At 50.8% G+C, this 14,392-nt stretch overlaps 1 protein-coding gene across 2 annotated transcripts in view; it reads left to right on the top strand.

Moving 5' to 3' along the window:
• LOC119955142 (structural maintenance of chromosomes protein 1B-like) overlaps nucleotides 1-14,392 on the top strand; it is a 296,162-nt gene that overhangs the window by 154,784 nt on the left and 126,986 nt on the right. For both annotated transcript variants that reach the window (XM_038781060.1, XM_038781059.1), the window contains one exon: nucleotides 285-430. In XM_038781060.1, coding sequence (XP_038636988.1) covers nucleotides 285-430 — 146 coding nt within the window. The remainder of the gene's footprint in view (nucleotides 1-284; nucleotides 431-14,392) is intronic.

Genomic DNA, 14,392 nt, shown 5'->3' with positions numbered 1-14,392 from the left:
CAGCTCGCCCCGCCTGACCCGTTCCCCATGGCGATAACGCCTCTCCCCTACTTCCCCGGCCCACATCAGCTCCTTCCTGGCCATTCGAGCAGCAACCCTGTTACCCCCCCCCCCCAGGCTAGGACCCCTCCTAGCCGCGACGCATCCCGCATTGATGTTCTAACTTGCTTGCATGATGCATTTTGTGGTTCATATTGCCACTTACATTTGCCTCTTGATATCACTATTTGTGAATAGAAGCTCCTCAGCCGATATAAACTGCAGTTTTCTATTCTAAATAACAGGAGGAAATGCAGTTAATGCGAACCGTAGATGAAGCTATGGTGATACAGCGCGATCTCAATAACAAGTTATTAATTAAAAAGACACAAGTCAAGGATGCACAAAAGGAACTTGAAGAAGTTCGGAAGAAATTATTAAATATTACCAGGTATGTTTTGTGCAAGTTCTCAAAGCACCATCAAACATTTTATTATGAATAACCCAACTATTTCAAAAGTGCTAAACAAATAATTTACAGTTAAAGCACAACCAATCATCGTTTCAAGTTTAGTTTTTAATGTTGAAAGTTATTGTTGGAACATTGATGCAAACCATAAATCTAGCAAGTATTCACTTGTCAGAATGTGTGTTGCTGAAAAAACGAGACACGCTGTTGAAGCTTTTGCCTCACACTCGTTGAGGACAAAAGCAAGTCTACCAATTGTAAATGAAACAACAATATATATTGCTTGAGACGAGAGTGCTGATTGATTGGCAAGTGAATTCTGATTGATAGAGGTATTGACCTAGAGAATGCAACATTTGGAGAGCTGGTGCTGAAAATGTGGCCCAAATGACCTGTGCCCCAGTAATTCTGTGACTTGTTAACTTTATTTCTCTCTCCACAGATGCTGCCAGACCTGCGGAGTTTTTCCAGCATTTACTGTTTTAACTAGTTTGATTGTACATTCTCTTGCAAAATCACTGCATTCAATTAATGAATACAGGAATCAGCCTTCAAGTAAAGTTAAAAAAAAATTTTTATAAATGTTTTTTTTTAGGTTTTGTACAAGTTATAGATAAAGCAAACGCAAAATACATAGGCTCTAGGAAATATAATCGGACGTGTGGGCTCTTTACTCCTGATGTGCGATCAATAACTACTGAAACAAAGGAGTAGTCCGAATTGAAGGCTTTAATCTACAAGATGTATCCCCAGCAGCTCGAGTACAGAAAGAAGGATAGCTGCTGGGAAACACGGATTCTTATACCCCGCCTCATTGGGCGGAGCTACCTTACGTCTCGACCAATGAAAACGCAAACACTTGGGCGAATGAGCAGAGAGCCTTCTCCACCAATGGTAGCTCACATTCCCAGGTACCGTAGTACCTCTAGTCATACTACCACAACTTCTTTCTCTTCTATTCTCTCCTTTTTACAGATCATCTAACTAGGCTAATGCTTTTTACATACTTTTGTGCAGCTGCCTTGACATCGGCCATTGCTCGTTTTCCTTTCCCGTTTTTCTTTGCGTTCTCTTGCCGTGCTGTGGTTGCTGCCACTGTTGTCTTCCCTTGTACTCTTTCCTCCCCCGTTTTTGTTCTCTTATCTGTTCCCCCTTCTGGCTCCCCTTTTTTATTTCACTCCCTCCCTCCCTTTCCATCCCCCTTCCACCCCCTTCTTCACTGATCCCCCCCATTCTTTCTTGCTGGGATTTGCTACTGCACCTTGCTCGCCCACCCGGATCCTCCCTCGCTTTCCTTTTTCTGTCTTGTCCTGGCTATTTCTCCCTGACTACTGGCTACTTATTTATTTATGTGTTGGCCACAAACAGGTCCTGGAACAGTCAGGTGAATGGCTCCCATGTTTTGTGGAAGCCCTCTTCCAACCCCCGGATGGCGAATTCCCATAGGTCGGACAGCCAGTCTGCAGCTTTAGGTGGTGCTGCTGACCGCTGATGAGCAAGATTCTACAGCGGGCATCAGGGAGGCAAAGGCAAGGGAGCCCGCCCTCCTCCTCATGAAGAGATCTGGCTGGTCTGATACCCCGAAAACCTCCACTTTCAGGCATAGCTCCACCCTCATCCCACCACCTTGGACATTGCCTCGAAGAAGGCTGTCCAGTACCCAGCAAGTCTGGGGCAAGACGAGAACATGCGGGTGTGGTTGGCCGGGCCTCTTTGGCACCGTTCACATCTATCCTCCACCTCCGGGAAGAACCTGCTTGTTCAGGTTCTGGTCAAATGGGCTCTATGTACCACTTTTAGCTGTGTTAGGTTGAGCCTTGCGCATGAAGAGTTGACCCTATGCAGTGCTTCGCTCCAGAATCCCCACCTTATTTTGAACCCCAAGCCTTCCTCCCATTTCCTCCTTGTCATGTCTAGTTTGGTGTCATCCCTCTCTAGCAGTCGTTCGTACATGTCACTACAGTTCCCTCTGTCTAGGATGTCTGTGTCCAGTGGGTCTTCTAATAGAGTCTCTTGGTGGTCATGGGTATGTCCCTGTCTCCTTCCGTTGGACGTTTCTAAGCTGCAGGTATTGAGTTGGTTGCCTTTAGCTAGTTGGAATCTCTGCTTCAGTTTGTCCCGTGTTGTGACCCTACTGTCAGTGTATAGATCCTTGACTGACAATGTCCCCCCGTCCTGTCGCCACCTTTTGAAGGTGGTGTCGGTGAGTGCTGGTGTGAACTTGTGGCGATTGCAGACGGGGACGTTGTTGGACATTTCGGTCAGTCTGGATTGCTGCCATAGTTGGTTCCTCGCTTGGAAGGTGGCTATCACCGCTGGGCTGATGGAGCGTTTCTTGGATGGGGATGGGAGTGCCGCCGTGGCGAGGGCCCTGAGAGAGGTCCCCCTGCAGGAGGCCTCCTCCACGCGCACCCACTCGGCCTCTGGCTCCTTTATCATCCCATCACTCTTTCCGCTGTCGCTGCTTAGTGGTAAAATTGTAGGTTTGGGAGGGCTAGCCCTCCCCGGGATTTTGTCTTCTGTAGGACCTTCTTTGTCATCCGAGCATTCTTTCACCCCCCTCCCCCACCCCCCCATACAAACACTATGATTGACTTGTCCAGTGCATTAAAAAAGACCGTTGGGATATAGCTCGGGATGGATCTTAGTAGGAAGAGGCAGTACGTTCATTTTGATCGTTTGTACTCTCCCCGCCAGGGAGAGTGGAAGTGTGTTCCATGTCTGCAGGCCCTTTTTAACTTCCTCTGTCAGACTGGTCAGGTTCTATTTGTGAATCCCTGTCCAATCATGAGCGATTTGGACCCCTGGGTAGCAGAATCTTTGTCAGGCTTGTTTGAACGGCAGTCCCACCAGTGCTGCCCCTCTCCCTTGCAGGTTCACTGGGAAAATCTCACTTTTGCTTATGTTGAGTTTATAGCCCGAGATAGCACCTAACTCTTTCAGGAGCACGGTGATTCCTTCCACCATGCTGCTTTGCGGGACCGCGATGTAGAGGAGCAGGTCATCCGCGTAAAGCGAGACTCTGTGCTCTCTTTGGATCACCCTCCAGTTCTTTGTTCTGAGTGCGATCGCTAATGATTCGATTGCAAGGGCGAACAGCAGCGGGGACTGCGGGCATCTCTGCCCGGTGCCCCTGTGCAGCTGGAAGTACTGGAAGCTGGTGTTTGCCATGGGAGCATTGTACAGGAGCTTCACCCATGAGGTGAATCCTTTTCCGAGCCCGAACCGCTCCAGCTGTATGAGATATTTCCTCTGTCGAAGGCCTTTTCTGCGTCCAGGGAGACGATCACCTCAAATGCTCTGTCCCAGGAAGTGATCGTGATCACATTCAGCAGGTGCCCGATGTTCAACGTTAGCTGTCTACCTTTGACAAAGCCCGTTTGATCCTCTGCGACCACCTCTGGTACGCAGTTCTCCAGCCTCTCCGCTAGGATCTTGGCCAATATTTTGGCGTCTGTGTTTAGTAGCGAGATGGGTCTGAATGAACTGCATTCAGTTGGGTCTTTGTCTTTCTCGGGTATTAGTGAGATTGAGGCTTGTACCCCTGCCAGTGAGTCTGTGAACATCTCCCATAGGTGTGGGGCCAGTGCTGTCGCGAATGTTTTGTAGAAGTCAGCCGGGAACCAGTCTGGTCCCGGCGCCTTCCCTGCCTGCATGGAGCTTATACTTTCCATGATCTCTCCCAGTTCAAGCGGTGCTCCCAGATCCCATTTTCTGTCCTCCCCCATGACTGGCATGTCCAGCCCATAGAGGAACTATTTCATCCCCGAGTCCCCTGTTGGGGGCTCTGAGGTGTCCAGTCCCCGGTAAAAGACATCAAAGGTTTTGTTAATCTTAGTCTGTTTCTAGAGTGCCTCCGTTGTTCCTAATTTGCGCAATCTCTGTGGTGGCTACCTGCTTTCTCAGCTGGCGGCTGGCTTTGTCCCCGTGTTCGTATAGGGTCCCCCATGCCTGGTGGAGTTGGTGCACTGCTTTCCTCATGGAGAGTAGGTCAAAGTCCATTTGTAGCTTTTTCCTCTCCGCCAAGAGCACTATGGTCGGGGACTCAGAGTATTTATAGTCTACCTCCAGTATCGAGTCAAGCAGCTGCTGCCCAGCCGTTCTCTCCTCTCTATCCCTTCTAATCACGGCCTTTAGCGCCTCCCAGAACGTGGAGGGGGAGACCTCCCCCTTTTGGTTGTTTGTCGTAGACTCTGCCTGTGATACCCTCTCGCTGAAAGCCTTGTCAGCCAGCAGTGCGGTGCCCAACCTCCATATGGGGCATTGCGTACTGCCTGTCTCCAACCTCACATCCATATAATGTGGAGCGTGGTTGAAGATTAAGATTGCGGAGTATTCTGCCTTGACCAGCCCTGGGAGCACCGATTTTCCGACCACAAATAAGTCAATCCTCAAATATACGTTGTGTACGCCGCCCCCATCTGCCCCATATAGCGACCGAGTTTCTTCGCAATGTCCGAGGTCTTCCCAGTTCTGGGATTCGACCTGTCTTGTCGGTGGGTCCTGTACACAGTTAAAGATCCCCCACTGATCAGTCGGTGTGTCGCTATGTCGGGGATTTCCGCCATGGTCTTTTTAATGAATTTTGAGTCGTCCCAGTTGGGAGCGTACATGTTAACAAGTACAACCGGCATCGCGGACCTTGACATAACGTCCCCCTGGGTCCGTTACCGTCTTCGTCACCTTAAACATCGTCCCCATATTTAGTAGAATCGCTACCCTCCTGGCCCTCGTCCCATAGCAAGAATGTGAGTCTGTCCCACCCAGCCTTTCCTTACCCGCTGTCGGTCCTGCTCTCTCAGGTGTGTCTCTTGGAGGAAGACTATGTTGGCTCTCATGTTTCTTAAGCGGGTGAAGACTCTGAATCTTTTCACTGGGCCGTTAAGTCCCCTGACATTCCAGGTGACTATGCTGGTGGGGGTTTTTGTCGTTGTCGTCCCCCCCCCCCCCCCGCGCTTCTTTGGGATTAACCATACTTCCTGGTAGACGTGCCCCTGTACTTCGCGGTTTCCCTTTCTTAGGGCAGTCCAAGTTGGCCGCTGTCACTGCGCCCCGGGGTTTCCCTTTGTCCAGGCAGCAGCCAACATGGCCGCTATCTGTCCGCCATGTGGATATGCCCCTGCACTCCAGGATATCCTTTTGTCCAGGGGGCACCAAACACCGCCGCCAACAGTGTGTCCGCCACATAGGTAGTTCCCTGTACTCCAGGATGTCCCTTCAGCCAGACACTATACTGGGTGGTTGTCTGCAGTGCTTCTTATTCCGAGCCCCTGGTTGCGGCCCTATGTAGCCAATCTCTTTCGCTCCGTTCCTGTCCGTATCTCTTTCCCCATGACCATCCCCCTTCCCGTTCCCCCTTTCCCACCCTCTTTCCCTTGTCCCCATCCGGTCCCCCTTCGCCCAGCTCTTTTCCCCTTATGTTTCCCCGTCCCCGTTGCTTATTCCCCCCCCCCCCCCCTCTCCCTGCCAGGTGTTGTTCCCCCCAGTTGGGGGAGCGCCGCGGCCTCTAACTGCTGCATTCTCCCAGCGCTAGCTCTCCCGCTAGTGTGGTGACTCTCTTCCCGGGAGTTACTGTCCCACTGTCCTCCCACCCACTCACTGTGGTTTCCATCTGTTCCTTCCCCAACTTGTCCTACACTTGTTCCTCCGCCTGTGGCGGTCTCTCGGGTGGCGGCACGTAGTTCGTCAGTCGAGCTGTGTTGCGGGGTGGGGGAGAGGAGGGGAGAGGTTCTTCCCCCTCCCCCCACCCTGGTTGAGATGCCTCGCTGCCGTTCTTTGCCTGGACTCTTCCCCGCCTTTCCTGTTGTCGCTGCCCCAGCCTGCACTCTGCGACAAACCTATCTGCTTCAGCCAGGGCTGTAAAAAAAATTGTTCTTTGTCCTGATATGTGACCCAGAGCTTGGCTGGGTACAACATTCCAAAGAGTATGCCTCTTTTGTACAGCGCTGCTTTCACCCTGTTGAATTCCACCCTCCGCTTGGACAGGTCAGCCCCATTTGGAGTCTATGTCTTCCCAACTGCAGTTCTTGGACTACTTGGCACAGCGCAGGATTTTCTCTCGGTCCTTGTACCGATGTAATTTGGCTATGATTGCCCTTGGTTGTTCCCCGACCTTGGGTTTCTGGTGGGTTAGGGAAGGTCACCTTCCCACCAGGTTGCCCAGCATTTGGGCCATGTAATTCGTGGGGTCTTTGCCTTCGGTTCCTTCTGGTAGGCCCACAATCCGCAGATTCTGTCTCCTTGACTGATTTTCCTGGTCCTCGACCTTTCCGCTCAGGTTACCCTGCGTTGCGACCAGTCTCACCACCTCCTTTTCCAGTGCCACGATCCGGTCACTTTGGTTGGTTGCAGCTCTTTCAAGGTCTTTGGTGGTGGCTTCCTGGGCCTCCAGTTTCTTTTCGCCCCTTCTCAGAGCAATCTGTGTTTGCACCAGAGTTTCAGCTACCGCATCTGTCATCGCGATCTGCACGTCTGTTTTAATTTCTTTTTAAAAAAACTTTTATTGGCATTTTCCACATTTATAAAAGATATATACATTTTTTTCCCCCGCGTTAATTTATTGTCCTTCCCTTAATTTACTTTATGTACATTTTCCTGCCCTCTGGCTTGGCCTGTGGGCCCATCCACAGTGTGCTCTCTGTCTCCTCTCCGGATGCCCTTCTAGCTTTTAGCGTCCTGTAGGGCTATCGCTGGAGGTTCAATCGTGAGCGCGAGCAAGAGCGGGGACAGCGGCAGCCGTGTCTTATTCCTTTCTGCAGCTGGAAGTATTCAGAGCTGGTGTGTCAATTCGAATGCTTGCCTTGGGAGTGTTGTATAGGAGTCTCACCTAGGCGGTGAATCCTGCTCTGAGCTCAAACCGTTCCAGTACCTCGAGGAGGTACTTCCATTCGACCCTGTCAAAGGCCTTTTCTGCGTCCAGTGAGATGATCACCTCTGGTGCTCTTTCCCCGGGGGGGGGGGGGGTCATTATTATATCAGCAGCCGCCTGATGTTCGCAGTGAGTTGCTTACGCTTGACAAAGCCCATTTGGTCCTTTGCGACCACCTCCAGCCTTTTGGCCAAGACCTTTGCGAGTATTTGCGCATCGACATTCAACAGCGAAATGGGTCTAAATCATTGAATTTACAGTGCAGAAGGAGGCCATTCGGCCCATCGTGTCTGGACTGGCCCTTGAAAGGAGCACCCCACCCAAGCCCACACCATCACCCTGCCCCCTCAACCCAGTAACCCCACCCAACCTTTTGGATACTACGGCCAATTTAGCATGGCCAATCCACCTAACCTTCACATCTTTGCACTGTGAGAGAAAACCGCAGCACCTGGAGGAAACCCACGCAGACACGGGGAGAACATGCAGACTCCACACAGTGACCCAAGCCGGGAATTGAAACTGGGACCCTGGAGCTGTGAAGCAACTATGCTAAACGCAATGCTACCGTGATCCACGTTCCGTCGGGTCTTTATCTTTTTTGTGTATAAGTGAGATTGTGGCCTGAGCTAGCATAGGTGCAGAGTGCCCCTTGTCAGCGAACATGTCCCTTAGGGGCCAGGGCTGGCGTGAATTATTTTATAGAAGTCCGCCGAGAACCCGTTGGGTCCCGGTGCATTCCCCGCCTGCATGGAGCTGATGCTTTCTATGATTTCTCCCAGATCTGTTGGCGCTTCCAGCTCCTCCCGTCTGACTTCCCCCACAAACTGGTTGTTCCAGTCAGTCGAAGAACTGTTTCATCCCCGCGTCCCCGTCGGGGGGCTCGGAGGTGTACAGTCCCCGGCCAGATTGATTTATTTTGGTTCTGTTACCAGTCTGCCTCTGCTATTCTTTACCTGGGCTATTTCCCTCATGGCTGCCTGCTTTCTCAGCTGGCAGGCCAATTTCCATGTTCACAGAAGGTCCCCCCCACCTCCACCCCCATAACTGGTGGAGTCGGTATATTGCTTTCCTGGTGGATGGCAGGTTAAAGTCCATTTACAGCTTTTTCCTCTCCGCCAGCAGCTCTACGGTCAGGGCCTCGGAGTGCTTTCTGTCGACTTCCAGAATGGAGTCCACTAGCTGCTGCCTGGCCACCCTCTTCCCTATCTCTGCCAGCCTTGTAGGTTAAGATCTCTCCTCTAATCACTGCCTTCAGTGTATCCCAAAACGTGGCGGGTGAGACCTCCCCGTTTTGGTTGTTACTAACGTAATTGTCTGTGGCCCGCAATGCTGTATGGCAGAAGGCCTTGTCGGCCAGGAGGTCTGTGTCCAGCTTCCATGTGCGGCGCGGGCATGGCCTGTTTCGAACCTCACATCAATGTAATGTGGAACGTGGTCGGAGATAATTATCAAAGTGTATTCCGCTCCCATGATCCCTGGAAGCACCGCTTTCCCCACTGCAAAGAAGTCGATACTGGTGTACACATTGTGCACTTGTGAGAAATATGAAAAATCTTTTTATTCTGGGTGCAGGTACCCCCATGGGTCCACCACCCCCATCTACTCCATAATTTCTCCCAGTTCCCTAGCCATGCCAGTCTTTCTCCCTGTTCTGGGGTTCGATCGGTCAATCAGTGGATCCTGCACGCAGTTAAAATTGTCCCCCATAATCAGTTGATGTGTGTCAATGTCGGGGACTGACCCGCCCCGGTCCTGCAGGATCTGCCATACTTACCTGTTGGACGAGCCCCTGCACTCCGTGGTTTCCCTTTGTTAAGGGGCCGTCCAAAATGGCCACGGTCGCTGCTCTTATCATGAGGTTGGGTCCCTGCAGATTGGGATTTACCTTTGTCCAGGGGGCACCCAACATGGCCGCCAACTATGTGTACGCCATATGGATGCGCCATCTTGGTTCCACTCCCTGCTCCATGCCTGCTGAGGCCTATGTCTGTTCTGTTTCTTGTCCTTATCCTTCCCTTTGCTACTTTTCTTTTTTGCGCTTCCCCCCATCCCCTGTAGCCCCTCCGTTAGCCCCTGTCCCCCTCCCCGTTTTTGGCAAGGTGCTCCCTCCCTTAAGAGGCACGCCGCAGCTCCCCGTGCTTTCTGCCTTCCACTGCTGGCCCTCCTCACTAGTAATGGTGGCTCCCCTCCCAGTGCTTGTCTAGCTCTGACCCTGTTTCACCCATCCCCTTCCACCCCATATCGCATCCCTTTGTCTGCTTTCCCTATCCTCGCTCCCGTTGCCCTGCTCCCCCTTATCACATTGAGGGGAGAGACGAGCCCGAAAACGAGGCCGCACAGTCCCACGTAAAAAACATATACACATAGTTCGTATCATTATTGTCTCTGATTGCGGTCTGTCCTCCGCTCTCTGTTTCTTTCCTCTTAACCCCCAGCAGCTTTCATCGTTGCCGCGATTGCTCTCCCTCTAAGTTGTTCATTTTAACGAACGCATCAGACTCCACTGGGCTGTTGAAGTAAAGCTCTTTGCCCTTAAATGTCGCCCAGAGTCTGGCCGGGATTAGCATTCGAAATCGTACCCCACTTTTATAGAGTGCCGATTTCACTCCATTAAACTCGGTCCTCTTTTTTGCCAGTTCCGCCCCAATGTCTTGGTACACCCTTATTCTACGTCCTTCTCACGAGCATGATTTCGTCTGGCTTTTAAGATCTTTTCTCTGTGTTGGAACCGGTTCAGCTTTGCGATTGGCTGCTCCCCGGTTTTGGGCCTGGGCCAAAGCGACCAGTGTGCCCTGTCCATTTCTGGGGGGTTTGGAAAGTCCGTACTCTCCCACTAGCTTGCCCAGCATTTGGGCGATGTAGCTCATTGGTCTCTTCCCTCTATCCCCTCGCGCCTGGACCTATTTTCCTGATCCTCCACTTTCCCTTTTAGGCTGCCTTGGGCCACCACCAAACATCTCACTTCGTTTCCAAAGCATATTCCTCCATTTGTCCGTGTGCGCGTGTCTGTGTGTGCACACGCGTGTGTGTGTGAGTGTGCGTGTGTGTGTGACACCAGCAATACAAAATAAAACTGGGTGGGGAGTTATGGTCGATGTCATTTCCCGTGCTCCCCTTCCAGTTTGTGTTCCCTTGTCTCCCGTCGTCTCCTCCTCCCCAACACCGGTTCCCCTCTATTGTTTTTTTGCCTCCTGTCTTTCCTTCTTCCCTCCCCGCCCCGGAAACGCCCAATGAATTAACTATGTTGTGTTCGAGTGGGAGGAGAGTCACCTGATGTGCGTCCGCTCAGCACCTTGCCGCCACTGGAAGTCTCCCGTTTTAAGTTCCCGATGGTGCTTATTCAGTGCCTCTGAGAGGGATGCGGCCGTCCAGTTCCCTCCCAGTGAGGGCTGCTCTGCCCTTTTCGCTCCGGCAAGACTTGCACTCCGCCGCCTCGTGCGCTGGTCCGCTCGTCTGATCGCCTCTGCTCCAGACCCCTTCCACGTCCCGGCTCTGTGCGGCCCCTGGCCTGGCCTTTTCCCGGCATTTTCTTTCTCCTTTTGTCTGCTGTGTTCTTCACGTTCAGGGAACAAATCGGTGGGAGTTTTGCCGATTTGTTTTTTTAAAAAGATTGATCGTTTCACGGTTCCGTGGGAGGAGAGCGAGGAAAAAAAAGACTCCCCCAAGGAGAAGGTAAAAGAAAAGAGAACCGCCCCCAAAAAAAACAAAAAAGAGAAGAGAAGCAAGAAAACAAAAACTCCACTGAAAAAAAAAACGTTAAAAGGAAAAATGAGGGGGAAAAAACCCATGAGGAAAAAAAAATGGAGTCGCCTTCAAGTAAATTTTATGATGAATTTTAACATAGAATTATAGAATGATACAGTGCAGAACGAGGCCAGTTAGCTCAGAGAGCCAACTAATTAATCTCACTACCCTGCTCTTTCTCCATTGCCCTGCTGGTTTTTTCACTAAAATGAAAAATAACAAACATTTTATTAAGGCGTTTATGGTTTTATAACAGCAACAGATACAACTACAAATGTAAACATAGTTCAGTGCATAACCACATCCCTCCATCTCCCACTGTTCCCATCTAGTCTAAACAGAAAATAACCTACCTCGCCCCCTGATTGAATCTGTTTAGTTTTCTTCAAAGAAGTTGCTAAACGGCTGCCACGGCCGAACAAACCCTAACATTGATCCTCTCAGGGAAAACGTAATGTGGTGAATGTGATTCACGCCGGATTATAATCTGTATATACATGTGTCTATATTGTAAGTGCAGTTGCACTACCTGACCACCAGGGGGAGTAGCTCTGGGACTGCTCGAGAAATGTACTGGGCTTCTCCCTTGGCTCCGTCCAGGCCTCGTCCTCCTGGAGCTGCTGTATAAAGATCAGTGCCACATGGTCAGCCGGCCAGTTCACCGAAAGTTCAATGGCTAACAGGCTGGCTCTGTTGTGAGTATATTAAAACCGCTATTCTAATCCTACAAGCAAGTGGAATTGTTGGTTCCAACACGTAATTTTCTCAAATCTGAGAAACCCAGCCATGTTGCTAACCCATACCCCTGATTTCGGGGGATTCGAGTTCCTCCATGCTAGTAATATCTGTCTCCGGGCTACCAAGGAGGCAAAGGCTAAAATATCAGCCTCTCATGCACTCCCGGGTCCTCCGACACTGCAAAAATCGCTACCTCTGGACTCAGCGCCACCTTCGTTTTTAGTACCGTGGACATGGCATCTGTAAAGGCCGGCACCATAGCATAGTGGTTAGCACAGTTGCTTCACAGCTCCAGGGTCCCAGGTTTGATTCCCCGCTGGGTCACTGTCTGTGCGGAGTCTGCACGTTCTCTCCGTGTCTGCGTGGGTTTCCTCCGGGTGCTCTGGTTTCCTCCCACAGTCCAAAGATGTGCGGGTTAGGTGGATTGGCTGTGCTAAATTGCCCTTAGTGTCAAAAAAATGTTAAGTGGGGGTTACTCGGTAACCGGGATAGTGTAGATACGTGGGCTTCAGTAGGGTGCTCTTTGTAAGGGCCGGTGCAGACTCGATGGGCCGAATGGCCTCCTTCTGCACTGTAAATTCTATGTTTCTATGAAATCCCTGCCAGAATCCCCTAAGCTTTGGGCATGACCAAAACATATGGACATGGTTTGCGGGCCCTCCTGCACACCTCACGCACCTGTCCTCCACCCCAAAAAAAACCTGCTCAACCGGGCCACTGTCATGTGTGCCCGGTGAACCACCTTGAATTGTATCAAGGTGAGCCTGGCACATGATGAGGACGTGTTGACTCTACTCAGGGCATCCTCCCACAGGCCCGCCTCTAACTCCTTTCCCAGCTCATCTTCCCATTTACGTTTATCTCACTTATCCGGGTTTCCTCCCACCCCATAAGTTCTTTATAGATTTCCGATACCTTCCTCGCCCCCACCTCTGTTCTAGAAACCACCTTGTCCTGCATCCCCTACGGTGGTAAAAGCAGAAAGGTTGAAACCAGCCTTCGCACAAAATCCCATATCTGCAGATACCAAAACCCATTCCCTCCTGGCAATTGAAACTCCTCCTCCAAATCCTCCAAACAAGGAAAGCTCCCATCGATAAATAGATCACCCAGCCTCCCAATCCCTGTTCTCTGCAACCTCCGAAAGCCCCCGATCCATCCTCCCCAGGACAAACCGGTGATTACCACAAATTGGAGCCCACACCGATGCTCCCTCCACTCCCATGCTTCTGCTCCTGCCCCCAAACTTTGCCCCCATTACCACTGGGCTTGTGGAGTACCGAGCCCTTACATAGGGCCACCTCCACCCGCTCCCACACCGACCCCTCCTCATTACCCACTTCCTAATCATGGCTATATTTGCCGTCCTGTAGTAGTTCCTAAAGTTCAGTAGTGCCAGCTCTCTTCTCTCTCCCCCCCCCCCCCCACCAAACCCCTCAAGCATTAACCCCTTTAACATTACTTTCTTTATTCGTGAGGCTTTACCTGCCCATACAAAGCCAGATATCACCCTATTCACCCGCTTAAGAAAGGCCTTTGGTTTAAAAATAGGGAGGCACTCGAAAACAAACAAAAATCTCGGGAGGACCGCCATTTTTACGGTCTGTGCCCTCTCCACCAGTGACAACGGGTTCATGTCCCACCTCCGAAAGTCCTCCTTCATTTGTTCAACTAAACAGACCAGATTTAATATATGTAGCTGCTCCCAATCCCATGCTACCTGAATTCCCAAGTAACAAAAACTCCCCCCCCCCCCACTTTAAACGGCAACTCCCCCCCCCCCCCCCCCCCCCCCCCCCAACCCCCTCCTGCTCCCTCACCTGGATCACAAAACCTCGCTTTTACCCATATTCAGTTTGTACCTTGAGAACCAGACAACGAGGGCAACGACGGATTGGTAACAAATGTTGGTCTCGCCAGGACAGCACGGTGGCGCAGTGGTTAGCACTGCTGCCTCATGGTGCCGAGGTCCCACGGTCGATCCTGGCTCTGGGGCACTATCCATGTGGAGTTTGTACATTCTCCCGTGCGTTTCGCCCCTACAACGCAAAGGATGTACAGGCTAGGTGGATTGGCATGCTAAATTACCCCTTAATTGGAAAAAATTAATCATGTGCTCTAAATTTATATTAATAAATTTTTGTTTTTAAATGTTGGTCTAGCCAGTGATGCTCACATCACGTTAATGAATTTGAAAAAAATGTTGATTGAGGGATAAATATTTGCCAGGACATGCATTCCCGCAATATTCAAGTATTTATCCATTTCCCTTTTGTAAGCTGTTCTTGAATCAAGGCAGTGCATTCCAAATAATACAACTAATTAGTCGAATTTTTCTTCTTCCCATCACTTCTTGTTCTTTAGCCAATTATCTATGCCTCTGAAACCTAAGAGAAAATGCTGGAAAATCTCAGATCACAAATCTGTGCACTCTGGTTACTTTGTGCTCTGCAACTAGGAACAGTTCCTCTTTCCAAAAGAGAAAATGCTGGAAAATCTCAGCAGGCCTGGTAGCACCTGTGGGAAGAGAAAAGAGCTAATGTTTTGAGCGCAGGTGACCCTTTGTCAAAGCTAAAAGGCACAGAAAGTGG

This window comes from Scyliorhinus canicula, chromosome 20 (genome assembly GCF_902713615.1).
Source record: "Scyliorhinus canicula chromosome 20, sScyCan1.1, whole genome shotgun sequence".
NCBI lineage: Eukaryota > Metazoa > Chordata > Chondrichthyes > Carcharhiniformes > Scyliorhinidae > Scyliorhinus > Scyliorhinus canicula.
The sequence above is the reverse complement of the archived record's forward strand: the minus strand, read 5'-3'. Positions and strand labels throughout refer to the sequence as shown.